The following is a 24,695-nucleotide window of genomic DNA, read 5'->3' on the forward strand; positions in this document are numbered from 1 at the left end:
GCCTTTTCTGCTTACTTTACAAAGTACTATCTCAAGTCAGAAAAGCAAGCAGAGAGGTGAAGCAACTTGCCCAAGGCACATGGCAGTGGGCATGTGACAGGGAAAGAGAGCTCAAAGCTCAGGCATCAGCCCTGTGCATTGGGTAGTTTTAGTCCACTGGGCATCTCTCCCAGGCCCTGCTCGTGCTTTTATTGTACTCTATTCAACAGCAGAATAAATTTATCTCAACTTCTGTCACAACACATGCTTGCAAACTGAAGAAACAGCAATCAACTTCACATGTCAAAGGATAAAAAAATAAGAAGCTTTCATGCTGCAGCAGTACGGAGCTACAAGGAGAACAAATGGTCCTAACAGGGGCACCAACAACGAGGAACTACAAAACCCAGCCCAACACTCACTTATAATGGAGTAATTCCACTCCTTTCTCCTTTGAATTTGGATCTACTTTCATCTTCTTGCATAATTTTCGGCTTTCAGTATCACTGCAAAAAACATATTGGAGGGAAAACGGTTACAAGAAAGGAAACCAAAAGCATTCAGTTCTGAAAACTCATTGCCGTGCTTCCTCATCAGTAATCAGTTGCAACTAACAGTAATTTGGAAGCTGTTCAGCTAAGTTTATAGGACAAGCATTGTGGAAAGCTGCATTAGACAATTTAATTTCTCCATTTGCATGGTCAGGACGCAGTGAACTGTGTTAAAAACACATTCCAAAGGCAGGCCCTAACCAGTGGAAAAAGAGACCGTTCTAGCATGTCCAAGTACCTTAGTACACCTTCTGTCCATGGGATTAACATGACATTGAGCAAGCCAACTTTTCAAGAAGACAATTATACTGTTAGGGTGATGGTCAAAGGGCACTGTTAGTGAAAAGATTCAAAGAGAAAGGGCAGATCAGCTTTTATATATGGTAAAAGATAACTCAAAACCAAAAATAAACATCTTCATGGTATCTCCAAGCCCAGATCACAAGTGGCTAGCCTTATAAATGTCCTGCAAAAAACAATACAAATTTCAGAGCCTCGAGCCTAGCAACCCCATTCACTCTAAGTAAGAACGATGTGTCCTGGAGACGCACTCAGCAAGTACAAGCAAGGACCATCTGCCGCAGCTCCTGAAGAAGGAGGCATGTAACAGACCTGCTAGAAGTGGTTTTTCAAACTCAACAACAGTGAATCACTTCCAGCATCAGATTAGGCAGGGTTGGAAAAGAGAAGGGTCATGGGAGGAAACTGCATATACATTCACTCAGGTGGGCAGGTAAAGGGTCTTCATGGCCTAACTGCTGTCCTAAATGACACAGAAGTGAAGCTATAAGGATATTTCAAGCCGAAGTGAATACTAAGTCAGTCAAAGACGTACAGAGATAACTGAAACAGCACAACTACAAAGAAAAGAAGATGATTCACATTGACAAGACTATTCTTTGCACTGACAAACAGCAAGATTAAAAAGCTTGGAAACTTGTTCCCAGAAGAGGACAACTTGTACCTTTTACATAGATAAATCAATTTAGAAAATGAAAACACTGAAAACCCATCAACTTTAAACTGATTAGAGACACATTAGAGACACTGAGATGCAAGAGTTGCAAGAGCCCCACCAAATTAAGTGCTGCTGCCAGCACTGATGCTAATTTCCCCAATGTTCTCCAGCTGCCTTTCTGCAAATGTGAGGAACAACAACAGTAAGTTCACAGTGTGCTGCAGATGACAGCACGCCTTCGTGGAAACTTTCCCAACGCTTACTGTAGATGGAAATGAGGAGGGGGGTGTTATGGACACGTGCATCAAAATTAGAATATTATGCTGAAAATGAGCATTTTAAGGAACTAACGAAGCATGCAACTACCTCACCAGGACGGAGCACCTGTAATCCCAATTGTAGAGATGTTTATAGATGTTTATCTGAAGAGTAATACTGAATTCATGTCAGTTCTGCATTTTCAGGCCATAGCCAAAGCTAGGCATTGTAACTGTAAATGTTTTCTTTGCTTCTCCAGGAGGCTGGAAATCTGAACCCGAGAAGACAATTCTTTACCTGCTTTCTGCTGCATTTTTGTTCTTCCCTAGACCACCATGGAAGCTGGAGTTAAAACATGTCATCTGTTTGTTGAATACAATGAACCTCTCTCCGTGTAACAAAACCAGATTATGAAAGAAATAGCCTGGATTTGGAGTTTTGCCAAAATGCTGGTTTGCCACGTGGAGTTTGCACAGAAGGTTTGCAGCAACATCGAAGCTAGGGGCCAGAAACATCCCATCTTCCCTCACCTGCAGTCTTCCGACAGTCCCATGGGCTAAACCTAAGTGTCTTGAAGGTCAGGGAATCTAAGGAGAACACAGCAGTTTCAAATTATCCTCCCATCGTACCCCACACAGATCTAGAGGCAAAGAGAAGCCCTTGTGACTGTCAAACAGCCAGACTGCCCACACCACAGTCGACATCTGTAAATGTTCTTCTAGACATTCCCAAATGTTCCCAAGATGTACACAGATTTCTGGCCATCTCAGTCTTGCCAAGACAAATGTCAGGTAGCTGAGGTGAACAAGTGTAATGCTGAAACCTTCTTCCAGCAACAGGGTCTGTCAGCCCTCGAGATGTGCTGGCAATTGTTCTGCCGTCAGCACAGGACCAAAATGGGTATCAAGACAATTGTGTTGTCAGTTTTGCCACCAGTTTGGTGCAATTTCGAACTGTGTGGGGGAAAAAAAAAGTGTAATTTTTCCTTGTGTGTCACTTAGAGATCCAGATAGTCATCTCAGAAAAGTTCTGCAAGGTTTATAGTTGAAAAAGACTACAAAACATTACTACTGAGATGTACCTGTGAGCAAGCAGCTAGCAACTCCTACCACTCCAACTCCTACCAACTCATTTTCTGTTTGCGTGAGTTTCTGTTAAAAAAAAAAATATAAGAACACCTGTTTCATTGGAAGGAAACAGGATCTAAGTCTGCTCTGCTTTCAAGATTGTTCCATTTATAGAGATTCACGTAACTGCTTGAATGCACATCCATTATAACAGCAAAGAAAGCAGCAGTTTGCTCCAGTATGTCTCGTAGCATTTAGTGGGCAGATTCTCTGCACCGCTGCATTGGGAGTTTAGTCTGTTTATGCAAGCTATCTGCACTGATGCAAGGGGTGGAAGAGGAGCAAATTCCCAGAACAGGCAGTGTCTAAATATACATCAGTAATTTTTTCATGCATCAGTGAAGATTTTTGCACATGCCAGACCCACCAACTCAGATGCTATACTAATGATTCCTTGAAAAAAGCAGATGAGGAGATGTACAGAAATGGCAGAGAGAGACTCGTTCTACATTTCCTTCTGCTTTCACTTACAGCCAGACAAAAATAACCTGCAAAGAGCAACCTGCTCTGGTATCACTTGGTAATGACCATTATCCTTAATAAGAGTAAATATCAACACAGATGCAGTCTCTGCTCTGAGGTTTGTCTTTTTTGAATCTCAGCCAACAGCCTCTCTCTGAAGATGAGCTCCTCAGCTCTCACATGGGAGAGGGTAATTAGGACTCCGGTTCTTGCAATTTAATTATACCACTTGAAGAGGCAGTATAAGAGTTTGTTATGAAGACTAGAAAAGGAAAAAAAAAAAAAAAAGACAACAACAACATAAAGACAACAAAAAAAAACCCCAAACCTAGAGAAGCCAGAAATCACCCTCAAAATCAGCACTCTATCACCCTGGCCACGACATGCCAGACAAGGCACCAGGCTCCGGAAAGATGGGTTTGAGGTCAGTAATGTGCCCCCAGCAGCCACCCCTGGCTGCCTCCTGCCAGTTCTGCCCAGAGCAATTCCACCCCACGCAGGTACCCACTGTGGTACTGCTCAAGGGACCCAGCTTTGCCTGCAAGCAGCTCTACAAATCATCCCGCTCTATCTCTGTGGAAAATCAGGCAAAACATCCACCTATTTGCAAAACCACAAAGGACCCTAACCAGCAGCTGTCTATGTGGTAATGAGATCAAATTTTAAGTGGCACAATGGCAGGGCTTCCTTCCACTCCCATAGGCACGTTCCCCATGGTCCTCCTTCTCACGAAACGAACACAGGGCTCCAAAATGCTCTTTTGCAGGATAAATGAAGGTGTATGGCAACTTGTTATAAAGAACAATAAAATGAAAGATCCAGGTTGACCTAACTAAACAAGAAGTCTAAACAACAAAGACAGTGTGCATCGCAAGAATACTTCACCCCTTTCCATTCACATCTTCATCTCCTCCACTGGGAGACACTTATCTTTTGGGGTTACGATGGAGCTGGCGGGAAGCCCTGCAAACCCCTGGGGTCCCCTGTCAGCATGAACATGCACGAATAACCACTCTGTGCAGGCAGCCAGCTGCTGCTGGGGCTGGAGGAGCACAGCGGGCTGGCGAAGGAGATCTGACCTCCTTTGGCTCACCACCAGCAAAGCCGGCACCTGAAGGGGACATGCAACGGGTGCTCTGCAGGAGCACTGCAGGATGCCCTGCCTGTGCAGGGCTGCCCGCCGGCCTGGGAGCTCGTGGCCATAAGGACAGAGGAGCAGAGACACTGATGGCAGCCCCCAGTGGCAGGAGCAACCCAGAGAAGGGCTTCTGCAGCATTGTGGCAAGGTAATTTGGAGAGAGAAAGGACAGAGGACAAAGCTAGACATGAGGAACACAAAATAAGACCCAGGAGTTTGGCAGCAGTAAGTCCACATTGGTTTTGAAAAACAAAACAAGTTTGAGATGTATGGATCCTGAGTAAGAGATGATGCCCGGAGGTGGCAGTGCAAAACACCCTCCTTGGGGCACATTCAGATATTGTCCTGGCAGGTCCTGAAGGCAGCAAGATAAGACCAAACATCCTCAGCACCATCCTCTTTCACAAGCACAAATAGGATTGCCCACAGCTCCCTAATTATTTCCCTTATCATGTAGTGCTGCTCATTGGCTTCTCATCAAGAAGGAAAAACAGCCCTACAATCACGTCAGCCTCCAGGGAGGAAGGATCTGGGATGACTGTCAAATCCCCTCTTAGGAAACAACAAAAATGCCATCCAGAAAAAGTTCATGTCTCCTGTTGCCAATGTAACAGCAGCGTGTGTATGTGCTGTGTGGCCACTTTGATGCCACGGTGCTGGCATCCACTAACACTTCGCAATACAAACTGGACACTTTGCAATGCAGACTGGACACAGCCTTCTTTTTCTGTACCTACAGTGTTTCCAGGCACAAGCAATTAATAAAAACACTGATAGCACCAATTTAAGTAACCAGGTCAGTAAATCTGCCTGCACAAAAATTCTCTCGCTCCTCTATCAGCATATCACGTAACTACATGTGAACCACAGACCTCACAACCTGTAAATAAATTTCATCTCTTCTATCTGTACATCTCTCCATCAGAAACAGGGATCAGCAATCCACATAAATTATGTTTTGGCAGTTCTTTATACCACGGTTGTGCCTGTAGACCCCAGCGCGGTGGAGGGTCTGTTGTACCAGTGGCTGCACAAACACTGTCACTGTCCCAACAGCTGGAACAGCCAAGACTGAGCAGGGAAGGGGAAGAGCAGGGTGACATGGCAGAGCAGAAGCAGGGCTGCCTACAAAACAAGCCTCCCAACAGTGGAAAAGGCTTTGGAAGGTACCAGTCAAGGCTGTTGTCTTGTTACCAGCACGCTGTCTCATTATTGTCTCTCTTATTTAATTGTTTTAATTCTTTTATGTTATGGTGAAAACCATTGTACAGAGAACAACTCCAGTTCTAAATTCAGGGAAGTGCAACTGGAATTTCAGATCAGCCCTCAGAAGTGAATTATTAAACAGGGTTTCCCAGCCCAACGAGCAGCCTCTGCAATGCCCTCTGGTCGCCTTCCAGAGAATACCCTCTACAGACAACAGACTGATGAACATCCTGAGAACGCATGGAGTTGAGATCCTGCCAAACAACTAATTGAGCTTGTGACCCAAAAACGCAGCAAGAGGGGTGTCAATGCCAAAAGTTTCCTCAAGCCACCTAAAAATAAAAACCACATTCGCACTTGCAAACCTAATCTGAAAGAGGAAGTCATTAACAGCCAGTTGTAGTTACACGCACGGGGTTTCAAAATTTTAAAATGCAATTCAGTAGTTACTGTTGGTGACAATATGGGATTTTGACTATGCTCCTTCCAGTCACCAGTCCCATTCTCCAACAAGGACTGTGTGATCCATTTACATTACAGCAGCTGACCAAATTAAACCAGACTGATCCCTGCAAAACTCTGTGAGACTGCGAGTGTTGTTTCCCCATCATCCTCACTTCTCCCTCCCGGCCCGGGGAGGCAGCTGCTGCAGCTACTGCTGCTGACGCTATGGCACTTTCGTAAGGCTGCTCATATTCTCTAATGATCCCAAACCGTTCTGTATCACTCTCCTGAGAGAGATCTGTAATCAGAGAAGAAGAAAAAAAAAATTTAAAAATCACTTCTCAAACCATCAGCCTAGCATGGAAGAGCACTTCTCCAAAGAGTTGTGCTTAGCAGCCGCTGGATGTTAATGGCTCACACCCACTCCAACAGAAAGCCCATATGCAGCTCCCCGTGCAGACAAGCACCTCAATACTATGCTCCCGAGTGGGGTGGGTTTCAGAACCTGGAGACACCAAAATAGGAACAGGACCCCCCGAGAGATAGATGCAGAAGTAATCAGCACAGGAAGCTTAAACTACAAGATTTGTCTTTGAAAACAAAGCAACATTTTGCCACCATTCTAGGTTCCTGATGGAAATTATCTTGTAAAAGGAGTAACAATAGCAACAGGTTTCCATAGCACAGAACAAATGAGCTGCTCAAACGATGCGGCAGATGAAAAGCTTGAATCTTTTAAGGGATCAGGGAGCATGTAAACCAAAAGCAGAAAACGTGCTCCTGGAAAGAATTAAAGATTAAGATTAGCACACTGACAGGACAGAGTTTCATCTGAATTTAGGGCCTGATTTCCCCCCCAACAGCGCAACAAAAACCCTTCCTGCGACCCACGAGGCAATCACAGCCTTCTGCTCCAAACGCTCACCTGGAACGTGCCAGGAATGCAAACAGAATAATCCATGTGCTGCGGAGACCTGGCACGACTTGTCACCCAATACAAACGACTCCCTGTGCCCATTAGTCAATTATAGAGGCCAGGGATCTATAGGAATGAAATTAAAAAGAAGTATTTTCTGAAAATTAAAACCCAGGAGATTAATTCTCACTGCAAGCAATAGTGAGCCAAAGAGAGAAAGAAACCCAAGACAAAAAGATAACAGGTATCATCAAGCAAAAACAATTGAGGGAAAAAAATTGCAAGCTCCAGCCCTACAGAAAGTCAAGAACTTATAATGAATGGTACTTTCCATGGTAATATAAATTAGTAAGAAGCACTTGGCAGCCCACATACCTGCATAGAAAAAAGGTAAACACTTTCACAGGAGCTACCAAAGGCTTTGCAGGAACTTCTAGAAATGTCGAACGCTCGAACTCTCTTTGCAAAGCAGCAGCTTTCCTCATCAGACCCATCCAGACCTCCTCAGACCCACACAGCCTGGTACCGGGGCACACTGCCCTAGCCTGGGACACGACTACCACTCTGGTTGGAGCCCACACTAATATAAGATCCCTGCAAAGGTAGGTTTGGAATGTATCACCCAAGGACACACAGATGCTGCAGAACATCTTACTGTTCCCTTGGTGCCTCTTTTATGACCTTTAGCTGCACTATGGGCCCGGAGAGGATGCTGGAGGATGTTTTAAATGAAGTACTGAATGCTTTACATTAAATCTTAGCTCACTTACTCTTCATTGTAGTCTGAACAGCAGCAATGTTGGAGATTCACAGTTAATGAGCAATTCTAGGCAAAATCCATGGAATACATATAGTCAGGATGAAACAGCCATGAGCCCAGGCTCACACACCTGAGCACTACAGCAGGTGTTAGCTAAACGCTCTGCATTTCTGAATTAATGTAATACACCAGACTAAGTGGGTTTATATTAGGAACTGAGAGCTTACCTAAAAAGGGAATTTTTTTCAGACTGGCATAGCACTTCCTGCATGGTCACTCTTGCAGTAAAATAAAAGGGCTTTAACGTGAATTAGCATTAACCGCACAGACAGGTTATGACAGAGACAGGAGGAAGGTATTGAAAAATCCATGCTGCAAATGCACAATTTGCCCACATAAACTGCATCCTCACAAGGACCATGCTGTCAGTATAAGGACACTTACAAAGTGCTCCTGATGGATACCCGGCTCAGCTTCCCCAGCCCAGCTGAAACGGAGCCCCCACTGCCCCAGGCTGACACCCACCTCAGCACATCCACCCCCGAGCTGCCCCTGCCCTTCGCCTTCAGGGCAACTGGAGAAAAAGGCAGAAATGCCAGACACCAAAAATCTGCTCAGATGGAAGAGGTCACATCAGTGCAAGAGCAGCTCTCCTTTCTTCTTCCTTTTTTCTCTCCCCATTAGATCTGGTCATTTTTATTCTCAATTTCAAAGCTTTTCATCAGCTTTAAAATTCAACTACAAGGAAGGAAGATGAGTAGACTTATTCTCTTAAATAAATCCTGCTTCTGATCAGCTTTATAGGAGATAAGGTAGAAAACTAAAGAGCAAAATGCCACTTAATGCCATCTGTACCAGTGGCCTTATTTCTGAAATTCCTCCCTGCTATTTCAAGGCATTTAAAAATTCACTTATGACTATGTGTATAGGTAAAGCTTTTCTGTATCAAAGCATTAGGAAGTTAGAAGTTTGGGAAAGAAGATTTTATCTAAAAGGCAGATAAACACAAAAACTGGGGAAAATCCCATAAAAGACAACCACTCATTAGCTTTGGCTGTTTCCTGAACCAGCCCATGTTCAGACGAATAGCCTTGAAAGGGCTGCTTCACCAGCCAAATTATGGTCCTACCTTAATGCTACGTGTCATGGGATTGCACCAACAACTAAGTATTGGGGATGGGGACTACAAGAACGACACACAGGACACACAAAAGAGACTACAAGAATGACACACAAAAGCAGAAAAAATGGGATTAAACCCAACCAGAAATTAGTCAGACATTTTAACCAGATGGCATTTCCTCTTCCCAGCAGTCTGATGTGCTAAAGCCAAGCACACGCGCTATGACGGCAGATGGAAATCACACAGCTTTGTTTATGTTTGGGACCCACAGTAAAGGGAATCATACAATTTGAGCAGGGAATAATTACCCAGGGCCAAAGAAATGGGTGCTTTCTTGAAACTACAAGTCCACAATTGTGCAGGAGTTATAGTCAGTAAAAAATCTGAAATAATTCAGTAACAGGAAAGCTCAGGATTGTTCACTAAATCCCATTTGGAATGGAAATAAAATAGTTTCAACCTTTTTTGCCACATGCTCAATGCTGCACCTGACCACAATGCGTTTTATAACCTGACAAACACATTTTCTTCTCTTCAAAGCCATTCATTTTACTTACTTTCCCCTTCCACTTCGCCCAAACTAGTTACACTTTTTCAAGTTACATCGGTCCTTGTCTACCCCATGATCTATCACAAAACCTACTCAAGAACGCTAGAAGATAACTTTGTTATCGATTACTCTTCAAAGCCAGACCTCGGGGCATCACGAACTAGGACTGAAGCTTTGTCTGCCTATAAAACAAGCAACAAAAATTTCATCTTCATTTAAGCAGCAATTTCATCTTATTGTGTTCCCAGGCACATCACTTTGTACCTTTTACTTGCCACCATAAGGGTTTGCCAGGAGTTTCTATGAGTCTGTGAGACACAGTGGCTCCGAGGCACAGACACAGCCTGTCCATCTGTCTGTCCATGCAGCACACACCAGCTTCCCTGCACCCCAACCTGCTATTACAGTTCACAGCATCCGAACTCCGAGACACACAAAACGACAACTTTCTTTTTTGCAGACATCTTAAGCTTTCAACTCCCTATGAAGCCCTTCCATTTTCAAAATTTCTATCAGCCTCCTACTAAAAATAATTCAATAATAGTCCTCACTTGCTTACATGCCCACCCCAATAGCACCTGAATGCATTAAATGAAGAACACTCATTTGTGCTACTGTAGCATTTCTCTCTTCAAAGATCTTCAAACATTGACTAATGAATCAGGCAATATTTACCCAGTTGCCTGGAAAACAGATATACCTTTTTTAACAGCACAAAATAACAAGAAGTGAATCATTCACAGAGCCAGGAACAGAAGCTGGGACTCTCAGCTCCCATTAATGTGGCATCTCCCCAAACATGAGTCTCAGAACACTTGCTCATAAGATGACTGATCCATCTCTGGGACACTCTGAAGATTTACCAATGTGCAATGCCATGCTCTACCCTTGCTGCCAGTTACTTGAGTTAGCCTCGACTCAGAAACGAAGCACCAGACATTACAAGAAGGCAATAAATATATGAAAGGTAGCAAAAAGTGCTCTGTTCAAACTGAGAGCAACAAAAAGTAGCCATCACACAGAAGACAGCATTTTACCAGCCATCATTAATTCGATGTTCTGTCATCTCTCATACCACTGTTCATTCAGCATCAAACACCTTAGCAAGGACTTCCTAATTAAATCATGGAAAGGCTAGAATAAAACGTATTTTTGTGATATTGTTTGTAGGTATTTTATTCGCAACTGAAATAGCCTCACGTTTAATTGGGTACAGAGCCACATATGCTATCTCAGCACACAGGAGCAGTGACCACTTCAATGCCACAAGCAAATCTCATGCCTCCCCTTCATCTCTGGCAGGAGGCATCAATCTGCCCGCACAAACTGGCCGAAATCTCCTATGAGCAAGGACTTTATCTGCAACACCGCACACAGAGGTGTCCCCGAGTATGCTGTGCTCGCCATGGCCCTGTGCCAGCCTGGCACCAACACCAGTGAGCCTCACCACACAGCAATGGCAGGAACCTGGCGCTTCCCAGCCCTGCATCTCCTAAGCCCAGCACACTGGCACTCCTGCTATCCTGCTGCAAAGTGACAAGTTAAGTGGCAACCTCTTTTACTCCACACTAATTGTCTCAGCAAGAAGCCAAGTCTTTCCCCACGTTATGCTGAAAAATTAACCTACGTGGTCTCCCGGAGAGCACTCAACCTGGAACTGAAAGCTCAAGTCTAACCTTTGTCTCATACCACAGACCTAACAAAAGCCGAGGCCAAGGAGCGCGGTTTCCATGTAACACAGCAATCCAGGCAGCCTGCTTCCAGCCACAAGCCTGCGCGCTCCCCTCCGCTGTATGAAATACAGAACATACTGCTGAGGTTTAGCAATCCATAATGATTCCCACCAGTGGAGCAGTATGCTCTTGCTTTCTCCTGAAAATGAGGGGAAGAAGGAGAATAACAAGAAATAAAAAAAAAGCACCGCCAATAAAGAAAAAGAAAAGAAAAAGACTGCCGTCATCGCCACAGGGAAGCAAAGACACACACCACAACTCTGCATGCACGCCAGCCTTGCCAACGCTTGGATCTGAAGGCAAGAAGTCCGCTGCAGTGGGATACAAAGAGCAAAGCCAAAATTCCCTGCTAAATACTGCTGCCAAACAAGCCATTTCTTGTCAATATTTGTAAAACAAATTGAGCCTGTGCTGTAAATATCCCTGCATCTGTGCGCTGTTTGTTTCGGCATGAACACTTGCAAATAAGCTCCAGAGTATACTTGCAATGGGAGAACAGCTTGAGTGACTCTGGCAGGACTCAGCTGCTCAGGCCCCACAGCTGACCCTTTGTGACCGGTGGCAGACAGCAACACTGCAGCCTCTCTCATGTTATCACTGCAATGAGGTGGGCAGCAGTTTGCAGTCACCTGAATAAAAATGGACAAAGAAAAAAGGTAAAAGAAAAAAAACCTTTCAAGGAAAAAATAATTGTTTACAAGTTACCTCAACACTACGAAATCATCTTCAGAATGCTTTAAAGGTTTAACAAACAAACAAATAAAAACCGCACAAAACTTGGTTAAAGCTCAAACCTCTCTTGTTTTTTGCAGACATCGAGACTTCCTTTGGCACGAGCCAGTCTTCCAGCTCACCTTGCCCCTGAGGCAAGTTCACAAATACTGTTGTGACATTTCTCTGCAGAAGGGAGGGATAGAAGAGACGTCTCTGACAAACACCCAGCTGAAGTTGGACAGATCATCTATTTTTTCCAGGTTCTACCCAAACGAGTGATCTGAAAGGAAGCGCTGCTCCACCATCACAGAGAGAATTACGGCTATTGCCACGTAACAGCACCCTATTTACTGCCTGTCACTGTATGAAATGTCTGTCACTCGGCAAGTGACAATCTGTGATTTTACTGGCATCAAAGCAAATTTTGGGAATCTACAAATTTTATCCCAGGTCTCCCAATCTCTTACAGCATGACCTTCACCAGGCTGCTTCCCCCTCTGGAAACAACTCACCTTTCATTATGAATAGGAAACTTAAATATTTCCCCACCATGGTGAGAGGAAAGGCACTGCAAGTACCAAGCTAACTATGGAATGTATTAAAGTACTACCTGGAGGAGGCTTTAAAATACTTTTCTTGCAAGTAACTTCCATAACAAAGTTTGGTTTAGATGACAACATTTGGAAAGGGACAGCATAGCAGGGTTTGATGAACTGAAATGTATTTTACAGCAAAAACAAACAACACATTTCCATCCCCATCACTCACAAACTCAGGAGCAGAGACCAGCCCATTGAACTAAGTGGCAAAACTTCTCTGGATTTCAAATTGAAGTTTGAAAAAAATCTTTCCTTCTCCAATCCAGAACTCAAATAAATGCTGGAGATGATTACTGCTTAGTTGTATTATAGCAGCATTTTGAAGGGACAGATGAACAGCTTCATCATTGCAGCAGTTGTACAGATGTGCCACGTGCACACACATATACACAGTGAGCACTAAGTGCCTCAGGACAGAGGCAGTCTAAAACCAAAAGGGAAATAGAAGCCATTTAAAGTAGTGACCACTCCACAGTCACAAACGGGGCCGATTAGAAACTAAAGCCAAAAAGCAGGCCCAGTATCCTATCTTCTAGCCATCACTACTGACAAGCAAAAATTGTTATCAGTGCTTTTGTTAGAAAAGAAGGCTGGATTTCAGGGGTATGTCAGATCTCCACACAACCTTCTTCTCGTCAGTCAATCCAATTTATTTGCTGGCTTTTCAGCAGGTGGGAAGTGGTATGGGTTTCACTGACCATGAGAAGCAGCCCTGTTTTCTGCCCGCTGAGGCTTGGAACACCATCCCCATCAGATGAACAGGGATGAGAGTGTCTGTGCATTTGGACGAGCCCAGCAGAATGCAAACAGAAGGCAGAAGCAGAGAACTCCCAGGGAAAGGTACCTGCCTGGTGGCAAGGGGAGAGCAATACAGGTTAACCAACAACAAAAGCATCTTAACTTTCATTTACCAACGGCTTACTCTGGGTCACTGCTTGATGGACAGAAGCTGGTTTCAAAAATATAATTTTAAGGGAGCCACATGATTTTCAGAGCTGACTTAGATTTGTGCACAGCGTACAATTTGTTTATCCTATGGCAATTCAGCCAAACACACAAGTAGGCAGTAAGTCATTCTCTGCAGTGCAGGAAGGGGAATTTGCCACCTGCAGGCAAAGCTCTCGAAGCTGCAGAGGCAGAGAGGCACTACAATACACATGCTAAAAACATAGGCAATATGTTATTGAGTAGAACCACAGTGGAGCCTTTTAAAACTGCAAACTAGAAAGTACATACCTGTTCATTGCTCCCCACAAAAACAACCACTTACAAAAACAAGTTTCTCTGCCTTCACATTAAAAATTGCCATGAACCTGTGCAAGCAGAGAGGAAGTTCTTTAAAAGAAAGCACATTTTACTTAGAAACACATATGGTTGGATGCTTCAAAACCAAGCAAACAACCGTACTGCTCGTGCAACATTTGCTGTTGGAGCAGAACTGCATTGCCCTCCAGCTGAGGCACAACATGTGGGATTCCTCCTTCCCCGGCTTGTGGGAAAGCCAGAGCAGAGTTTCCGTGCTTCGTGCTCTCCATGAAAGGCGATGCTAGCTGGGGTCTCAAGCTTCAGGCTGAAAAACATACTGTCAGAGAAGCGACAACAGCCCTAAGGAAAAAATGACTGCCCACCGACTGGTCTGAAGGAAGGAGAGGATGGCAAGATGCAACCTCCCAACAGCTATGAAGAAACTGATGATGATGTGGGTTCAGCTACAGGCAAAAAGTTACAGAGGCAGCAAAAAAAGCTAAGTCAGCAATAAAAGCCAAAAAGGGAGAAGGGAAAAAAAGGAGAAAACCAGTGTGACACGTACCCACAGTCTATCCAGCTTATAGTACCTCGTCCTTTCACCTCCTGGGCCACGCTGGACAGTAACCTGAGTGAGCTTTCCGCAGCAGCAGCTGGAAAACAAAACAATAATAAAAATAAATCAACAACAGCATTATTACTGCACATAGAAAAACACAATGAGATGCATTCCTTTGTTCTGAAGCACTGGAAGAACATTTTGTCTAATTTGAAGAAACCAGTATGAGAGAGATCAGTAAAATCTTCCGTAAACTAGAAGGAATGCTGGCTGCAGCTGAAGTTGGGAGGCTCCTTCCCTCTAACCCCCCTGAAATTCATACCCCCAGGCACACTCCCTGACCTACATTTCTGGAGCTCTACTGTGTCCTCTCCTGAAAACCAGCTTCCATCCCTAATATGACCTTTTTCCTGTGGCTAGGCATTAATTGATTTGTACTACTGCCTCTAATTAGAGCAACTTCATTTGGAACCTTCATCAGCTGTAAGGGCAAGTCACTCAGTATCTCTGCCTCTGTCAATTCTATCCCTGTCATACAGGGAAACGAAACACACTGTTATTCTCAGAATAATCCCAGGAGATACCTAAACCAACAGTCGTGAGAAGATCCAAACTATTAGCAGAAAGCACCTAGAAAAGGCCCTTCCAAGAACTGGCTGTATTATAAGTACTCAACTGAGATTTTTATAACGCCATGCCACATGTATAGATTTTGCAAAACACTTTTCACTCCAAAACAGTCTTATAAATGGTATTAAAAATAAACACAGAAGAAAAATGGGACGAGAGCTCAGGAGTGAAAAATACAGACATTCAAACAAGTACCAATTCCCCTGAAAAATCAAACAGAGACTGTTTCCTACCTTGCTAAACAGAAAATAGAAACCCAGAGCCTCTTGCAGATCTATTTAAACTGCTGCTGCTCCACAACTACTTCAACTAATTGAATATAAGAATGGCTATATCGGGTCAGATTGAATGCCTCTATAGACCAGTATCTTGACATTTGAGAACGTGAGGGCCTATATAGGTCAGAGTACAGAAGCAAAGCCAGCGACTAGTGATGGACCCCTCAAATAATCTCTAAGCCTCCACAGTTTTTATCTCAATTTCCTCAGCCAGAAACAGCTCCTTCGTATCCAACAGCCTTTGCCTGGGCCTGATGCTGTCAGAGACGCCAGCCCACTTACGTTAGCTCTCAAGAAACTCTCCCATACTCATAACGTGCAACTGCCACCTCGCTTCAACACAGGGACATAGACACATAGAGGAAATTTTTCGCATGTGCATAGAGTGGAACGATTTGACAAACACCCTTTAAAAAAATCAGGATTCAGGATAGGACAAATTTGTCCCCAAAGACTCGCTAGTTGAACAGCCCTGGCAGGATACCCAGCTGGTAGGGTGAACTGAGCATCTCCTGTAAATGAGGACATCTTCCGAAACTAATGAATTTTCTGCACGAGATAGAAATACTCATTTAGTTTTGCTCAGCTGAGAAGCAAAACCTTTCCTCCAGCAATATGATCAGATGCTGGCCAACATCTCATCACTGCTGGGGGATGTGTATCTGGGATAAAAATTGCACCTCCAAACTCCTATCACTTTTTTTGCCCTCCCCTCTTTCTGAGTGATGGATAGGCAAGAGATTTCTAATTGTGCAAGGATCACTGTTCTAGGAAGAAACATTAATCCCACAGTCAGCTTTGCATGTAATGGTTTAGACCACTAAAACCAACCAATTAAATAACCAATACAGAAAAAAGAAATCTCCACAACACAGCTTTTGAGCAATGCCCATAGGGCAACATTTATTTGATGAGTGTCAAAGCTGAAGTGTTCTGGTTGTGCTTCTAAAAATGAAAGCAACCACCACTTAAAATATTAGGCGTAAAAAGAAAATTTTCCCTTTAAAAAGCTGAATAATACAGATGTCTTTTTTATCTAAAGTGCTTCTTTCAAAATCAAAAGCGTTAGAAACTCTTTTATGACTTTCACTTTGAACCTGTTACTACAAAACCATTTGGCCAAGTTTGAGCACTCAAAGTTCCCCAGTATAGCAAAACACAAATATTTTAACAAAAAATAAGTCACATATTTAATTTTAACTGTTTCAGAATAAGCATATCTTTAGCAAATAAAGTTAATTATCAGAGCACCTGCACATTCTTGTCTGCAAAATTCTCTGATATTGGGAGAGGGAGGATACTGTGTCACCACACACTACTTCAGTTTGGCACACTATAAACTCAAAGCAACTCTACCAACATCACTGTGTTTAACTGAGGTAAGACCTTTGCAACAGCTCAGAAAGGGAGGACCCAACCCCCAAACAAAGCACTATTCTGTATTGTTTGTCTGCAGGAAGGAAAAGGAAGCAACAACAAAAACAAAAACAACACAACACTAAGGAAAATCACCTTAGTGACACATTTTGCTTCTTGCTGTCCAATGACTTCCACATCCATCACAGCATTCTGCACTTGCATACAAAGCTTAAAGACTGCTTCTTCATTTTACACGTTGTCTCACAGTACACCATGCCAACACAAACAAGGCGACAATGGAGAAAAAGTACAGTACGAGCAGAACAGAGTAAAAAGAAGAGCAAACAGGTAAGAGCAAGAGAGAAAAGCCAGAAAGGAGTGTGAATGAGGGAGAAGACAGGAAAGAGATTTAAGGGGACAGGTGGCATAATGTGAAATGAGCCATTTCTCCCTCTCACACAAGCAGCTCATTTTTTATTTTTATATTTTGTTAATTACAGTTGAAAGACAACCATGGGACACCCAAAGCTGTCAGAAGCAGAGATGGATTGATTTCAGTACTATAACTATTCATTAAGCCTTTCAGTGTCACCTGGAAATCGAAACTTGCAAACTACTGTGATAAACACAGCAGAAAGCTCTGGCTGATAGCTATTACGAGCAGCCGGTTTTGGAGACAAAGCCAGAATAAAGTACATTTTTGCCAATGTGACACAGCAATTAAAAGATCAAATTGAGATTACGCCAATCTTGAAACATCAGGAGTGTCTGAGTTAGAACAAAGGACATGGGTCCTGAAGAAGCCCTTGTAGTCACGCAGAAGCACCTTGCAGTCACGTAAGAAAACACTAAAGAGGGCGCAAGTAAGGAACAAGGGGTTCATCATCTGAGCATGGACAAAGGTAACAGAACACACACAAACACGGTCAAACGCACAAACCTTGCTGGGCACAAAGGGCTGTGGCATCAAAAAAAAAAAGAGGACTTACCAGATTTGGAATACAGCACTAGTACATTATTCCGTGTCCTGAGAAGCTTCTTAAAATCCTTGTGTTCACTGATTTTTTCTATGAGTGGAGACACCTTCAACGAGCACATGAACGCCGGCAAGAACACCTGCAGAAACACAACGCCAGAAGCATCAGTAACAGCTTCCATGCTGAGAAACAAAATATAAACTGCTTTTGAAATTGCCTTGACCTTTTTCCATAATCTTGAGACACGCTGCCTTAAATAAGCTATCATATCAACTTCATCAGTAAAAGCCAAAAAAAATAAAAATAAAATAAAAGCCATACACATGACTTATCATAACTGGACCAAGATGACTCCCAGCAAGTATCCTTAAGTGGAATGATGAGATAAACACAACATCAAGAAATATGGTTTTAGTTAAGAAGCCACCCCCTTTCAAAGTTTGTTCCCTAGACAGATAATCAGATAAAAATTCTTAGGTAAATCTAATACACTGTAACAAGAGAAGCAGAAAATTAGCACTTTGAGAGCACTCTTGTCCCTAGATTTCAGAATGCTCAGCGCGCTCGATAGAGCACTTCGATATCCCACCGAAGACAGTGACAGCCGTGAAGTTACAATAACTAACCCATGCTGACAGAGTAGATGAAGGAAATGAAAACAGAATTTGCAAGTAATTCAGCATCTGCCTTACAGCACTAACAACCACAATCCTCTCCCACCCGCCTGGGGGACTGGGCTTCAGGGTCCCACAGGCCGCACTGCACCTCGCATACACACAGGGCCTTGGCCACAGGAACCAGTTTGCCTTCCACTGGCCACATGGAAGGCACAGCATCTAATCTGGCTGCATCTCAGTTCTGCATTTTTTCAAATAAATTTTTTTTTTTTTGTTGCACCTTTTGGTTTATTTAAATCACGACCGCTCCAGAGCGGAGTCTGTCTTTTATTCTACCATAAAGTAAAACTCCTATCAAAATATGACCATAACCTCGGCTGGTGCCTTCACTGCTCATTTGTACAGCAATAATCTTCAATAATAATCATAATCTTATCCATCATGCTATGCTGCCTCTGTTCTGCACTGTACTGAATTCATACTAATGGAATGATTATGGGAAGCTTAGCTGGAGAAATTCACTAGTTTACATTCACCTAACAGTAAAACCTTAGTACTTAATTGCTTGGCTAAAAGCTCTAGCTCATTTGCCTAACACACACACAAGAGGTTCAACGTTTTCTTAATTACAGAACTAATTTTGATCATGTCTCATTCCAACTGGGCTGGAAAATGTGTCCAGAGTAGATGTGAAGAAGTAAGAGGCTGTTCTTCTTGCACCCCATGTATTACAGATTGCAGCATTCAAAACAGGGCACTAAGCCAATCAGAGTCAGAACACGCAGCCCCAGGCACTACAGTTCATTATGAATTCAGCTATTTGCAAACACCACCTCACTGAGGCACAGAAACAAAACCTGCACCTACAAAACATATTTTGTAAGTGCCTGAAGTTTTTACATGCGGGAAAGGGAAGGGGGAGTTTTGGGGTGCAGATGGGAGAGGCTGAGCTGAACTGAGGATCATCCCCAAAATAAGCTCAGAACACATTTGGGAATTCAAAGTTCCTGGAAGATACACCTTTAACATAAAATATAAAAGCACAACAGGTCGCACAGGCATAGAATGAACAAGTTATCGCACTCCACAGGCAGGATTCCCACCACCGAGCCCAGATGGTCAAATTGTGAGAAGGGAAAAAGCACATTATTAGCAAGTCAGCCCCTACCTTCAGCATAAATGTCCTTGATGCTTTAATTCAACCAACAGACTCGCAGTCTTCTAAATCCAGATGTCCAGAGCTCAGCCTTCCTACTTCAGGCTGATGCCTGTGAATCATTTGTGTATTTTCCGAGATAAATACATGGTGTTGCCAATCAAAGCAGACAAATATAGTTGTGCTAAATGGGGTGACACAGAGACGCAAATTCCTGCTCAAAACCCATCACAATCAGAGGCTGTACAGGAGGGATTAATCTAACATTGACTTACGAGCAGATCTCTTTACTCCAAAGTATTTTTTTAAAAACTTTTTCCTTCACCTGAACTTTTTTAACTATCCAAGTGTCCTAAAGTTTTACTTATGTCTTGAGTTATAGAAGGCTAAACTGTAAACTTCACTGAAACCAAGGCTGAACACAGCAGGGAAAAAGTGAAATTACAGGCTGCTTTTTTTAGAAGCTTTCTTCATTTAGAAAACTGGACTCAAATAAGGATATTCTAGCTTATGAACTCAATGCCATAAAGAAAGAATTTGACTAAAAAAGCCACAAAGGCCATTTTCAATGTGAAACCAAATGGTATTATGAACATTGTTTAAAGCATCTGTACAGTTCTACCGATAGGTTGGAACCACATGTATTTTATGTATTTTCCAGACGGAAAGGCTGTTTAGCCAATTTCAGTGATGGTTTTTTTCCTTATAATGGCAGAGCTATAAACCTCTTGAAAAATTGGATTTTGGAAATAGTGACAGGTTTAACTACCGCCTTGTTGGTATTCCTACTAACAGAAAACTCTGCACTGGTGGAACAGCAGGTGCTTGGAGGGAGACACACGTCACGTTGCACAGATCCACTGTTACTTTGCCCAATTCCTCCCCAGGTTTTAAATCAATACACATTACTCATTCTTCTGCATTTTTACTACAGCAGCTCTCTCCGATCCTAGGGTTTAGACCAAAACCCAACGGGAAGGGCACAGTGCATATAAGAGCACCAGTCATCCCTGCTGAATAAATCATCATCTCCCTTTAATTATGATTAATGGTGCAGCCTTTCCTGGTTATAAAACCCCTGAAGTCCAAGTTGCAGGCACCAAGTTGGACAGAGATACCCTGACTGCACATCCGAGGCAGTCACAGCAATACTGGGAGGTTATCGGCTGAGCTGAGAAGTTCACCACCTTCCAATATGTATTTTCACTACATGGCATTTGCAAACTGATAAGAATTAAGTGGTTCCGCACTCTCCAGCTTCCTCCCACTGAAATCAATGAAGACCCTACCCAGGAATAAATGAGAGGCCGGTTTATTGGTAAACCTCTTAAAGAACCTTCGCTACCAGCTCCACTGACGACAAGTGATGCCGAGCAGAGGTTTTCACCTGATGTCAGTCCCAGCCTGCTCCAGAGCCAACGCTGGGATGACCGTACCAACAGCTACAGCCTCAGCAGGGCTACAGCCAGTAGTGCTGGCAACAGCACAAAATTAAGAGGATGGAAAAAGAGAATCCTACGGAGGCAGATACACACTCTTCTTCTTCACAGAAAACCAGGCTCGTATTCCTGCACAGCCCACAGGCAAAGCGGCAGCAAAGACAAGGCTTATTTGCATGTACTGTGCTATAGGACTTTAATTGTGAGATATGACTCAGGTAAATTTATTCCAGACATTTTGCAAAAGTCTTTGCAGGGGAGTTCATCAGCCAGGTGCTGCCCGATTAAGCACACTGCTTCTCGTTGAAATCCGGGACACAACAGGAGATGAGCTCACATTAAATAAAGAAGAGGTCAAGAAAGGTGACAGTCCCTCCTGGGCAGGAAGCCTCTTTTCATATGCGTCAGGAAGTGCTACATTCACACATATGGAACTCTATAAATAAGAAACAAGCTAAACTCTCTTATCACTTAAGGATCCGAAAGCTTTAAAATCTATTCACAACCACCACTGAAAAGTTAAGAAACACTCCAAACATTTTTTCTCAAGAAGCTGCCTACCTTGGTACCTGCTAAAGCAGAAGGCATACTAGGACCAACAGATGCAACACCTGTGCCACCCCTGCCCTGTGACAGTTATGGTGACAAGAAACCGCAATAAAAATGAGGGAAGGTCTATTTTACTTCATGCTGTGTTTGCACAATGCGTAGCATAACGAGTCCTCACCCACGGCTGGCTCGCTGGGCTGGAACCAGTGCAGCAGTCACCTGATGTCCTTGGATGCAGGAAACTTTGGTGGAGACCTTCAGAAAAAGGCAGACTACACGCGGCAGACTATGAAATGCAAATCCGGTAGCGCTTCCAGTCTGCACATTTTCCCCAGCTCAAGATCTCAATCTGAATTTATTTTCACAGAATTTTGATGGCGTAGGTCGCACATCAGTCACGTGGCTGTACTGTCTGATCTAAGATGCAAGAAGGATTCTCAAGTACAACATAAGTGAACCCAAACCCTCATGTCAGTCAGCCCAAAACTGCTGAGAGACACTGCTATTTGAGCACAAGGTACAAAAACACGTGTGCTCGAGCTCTGCCTCTGCTCTTCAAATCAAAGTATGTATTCAAATATATAATCTTGCAAGTGAGGTGGGAGAAGTCTGATCAGCCATAAAGGTTTAATTTCCCCAACCCCCCTACTCCTCAGCAATTCCTTGCAGAGCTGCCAAACATATGCAAGTGTTAAAGAGCAGCAAAACACCCCACAACCCCTCTTCCTTGGAACAGATACCCAAGAAACATTTGAGCTTTTACAAACCCAGAGGCAATGAGAGTTACATGCAAATAACTATTTGCTAATTTTACTTCCAGGACTGACACTATTAAAAAAAATCTGGTCATCCCTCAGGCCTTGTTTTCTCAAAATCATCAAGGATCTGAAAAAGCTGAGATTATTTCTCAAGTTTTTACTCTTTTCTGAATCTCATTTCAGCATGAAAAAAGGGAATAGCTTTCAAGCAGCCATAAGAACATATTTTCATATTTTACATTTTATTATTCAAATTAAACGTGATAAATGCTTAACTGCTGTTTCCACAGAACCCAGTTCAATTTATGAGTTCCTCCCTACAAAAGCTTTGTGACAGCACAGTCTCATGCTAAGGATAAGCAGCACGTCTGGAGAATATTTTCTTTTTACTTATATTAAATCAAGTGCAACGAAAACACATGGTTTTAAAAACAAGAAAATACAAAACAAAATTAAATAAGGAGGCACTATCAGAGGAGTCACATTGTACACTGGACAGAAAAACTATTTCCTATTGCGTCTATTTCCAGCTCGAGAGCCTGAAAAAATACATTTCCCTGGACACAAATTATGCATAAATATAATATAAACGGATACAGGGCTGAAAGAGTGCTTAGGTGCCTGAATCCATATGTCAACGTACAGTTTTTATGTCCACACTAACACATGTATAATTAGGTAGACAATTTGCACACTATTCATCAAGAATAGCTGGGGCTCACACGAACAACGCTGATTCCAGCACAACTGCTGCTTGGCAGGGACGCAGCTTCACACTCGACCACAATTTCAAAAGCCCATTTTTCAGCAAGTCATTGACTTTGATTTCTGTCTTAGCTTAACCACCCACTGATGTCATTCTCGTTTTGGGACAACAGCATGCAACCCACTGTAAATATGATCAGTGAGCAACCCTGCACATATGAAACAGATTGTGTCTGACAAGGCATTTTATGGCAACATAGCTGAAGAGCAAACCTGCCTCAGAATTCCAAGCAGTAATGGAGATGACTGAATTTAATATAATAATTAATTTCTTTAGTAGGGGACCAGTTCATATTCTAAAAACGTATCTCCCCTGCTACACTAAAATGGGGGAGGAATGGGATGACATGAGCAAGAAATCCCAAGAACAAGACTGAATCTCACCTTCCCTTTCCTATTCAGTTCCCAAAATGAAGCCTGGGGTGGAACGCACACTTAACTTCAGAACATCGATTTGAAGGAACATCTCTGTATTGCAGTGATGGAGGTTTATAAACCGCGGGCCAGCCGATGGCATGGTCAGGTCCTGGGGTGCAGAGGGTGTGCACATACTGAAAATACCAGGTCTAAGTCATCTCCAGACAAGCACAAGAGAGAAAAAGATCTGTTGCTCCCTTCCCCCCAATTTGTTCTCCCTTAAAAATACAAGATGTTCAAATCCAAAGCCCCCTTGTTTACAACAATCACAGTTTGACTGCAGATGTTTTATCTTCCTTGCTCATCATACAAACAACTCTTGACCTTGTGCAATAATTGCTTGCTTTTCACTCACAAGCCCTCCCTCTGCTGCTATTTACATTCAGGGTTGTGCTGCTTTGATCACTGAGCCATTTGTGACAAATGCCTTCCAAGATGGATAGTGATAAGTAGGACAGTCCCCTGTTTTCATTCATGATTAATATCCAAAATAGCTGTAGAAACATTTTAATCAAAGCAGATGAGGGGAAACGGGTTATCTCTCTTATCCAAAGGTACCTCTAGGAAGCCTGCTAAGAATTTATGATGTGAATGAGAGAAGAGAAAGGGTAGCACTTGGGTCTCAGGCTTCAGGGGTCACAACTGACGTAGCCCAGGCAACCCTGCTGGGACCACAACATTATCTTCTCCCAACCACATCTTCAGGGGTTCACAAACTGCAACCGAGGTGCAGCACATCATCTGAGGCTGATCCGAAAAGCCACCTCTGGGCTCAGTGGGGAGCAGAGACTCCAGGGCCTGCAGCAGTGTGGGACAGCCAGGTGAGGAGAGCTCCGGCAGATACACCAGAAGACCAACAACTTCTGCACCGGAACACCGACAGCATTAGAAAAACACAGGTTTGCCCCACATTTGCAGACACTCCCATTAAACACTTCTTGGGTTTTGTTCATTTCCCATGAGCTCCATGGAAGAATACATTCTTACTCTGCATATAATCCAGATCAATTAAGTCTCACCTCTAGCCATTCAAGGAACAAAAACAACAAAGCACTGCTGATATTTTATTGTGGTGGGTTATATCTACAAGAGGCAAGTGTCATGTCTTCTTTTGTTCACGAAAGAAGGCAAATTAAAATCCTGACACAGAGTGTCTTGATATTCTTTAACTTAGGGTGAAGAATGTTACAAATAAGGCGTTCCACTTAATGGAGTACTTGCTATGTTCACTTTCCAAATATAGAAGATAACAAAAAATACCATGGAGACGTCAAGATTTGACTAGACTCTACTGTTCATATTGTTCTTAAACAGTGGGCTTTAAGGAACATAAGCTACAGGCATAATAGTCGATACTAAGGGCTGTTCTTACAGACTGTGTGTAGCCAACTAATTGTATGGTTTATCACTGGTTTTCAAATGCTTAGT

General features: G+C 43.1%; 1 protein-coding gene across 1 annotated transcript in view; it reads right to left on the reverse strand.

Moving 5' to 3' along the window:
• PDIA5 (protein disulfide isomerase family A member 5) overlaps positions 1 to 24,695 on the reverse strand; it is a 102,414-nt gene that overhangs the window by 73,007 nt on the left and 4,712 nt on the right. Inside the window, exons 2-4 of the mRNA XM_065840953.2 lie at positions 17,579 to 17,705; positions 14,329 to 14,416; positions 402 to 485 (exon numbers count right to left, since the gene is read on the reverse strand). Coding sequence (XP_065697025.1) covers positions 402 to 485; positions 14,329 to 14,416; positions 17,579 to 17,705 — 299 coding nt within the window. The remainder of the gene's footprint in view (positions 1 to 401; positions 486 to 14,328; positions 14,417 to 17,578; positions 17,706 to 24,695) is intronic.

This window comes from Patagioenas fasciata, chromosome 7 (assembly GCF_037038585.1).
Source record: "Patagioenas fasciata isolate bPatFas1 chromosome 7, bPatFas1.hap1, whole genome shotgun sequence".
Classification (NCBI taxonomy): domain Eukaryota; kingdom Metazoa; phylum Chordata; class Aves; order Columbiformes; family Columbidae; genus Patagioenas; species Patagioenas fasciata.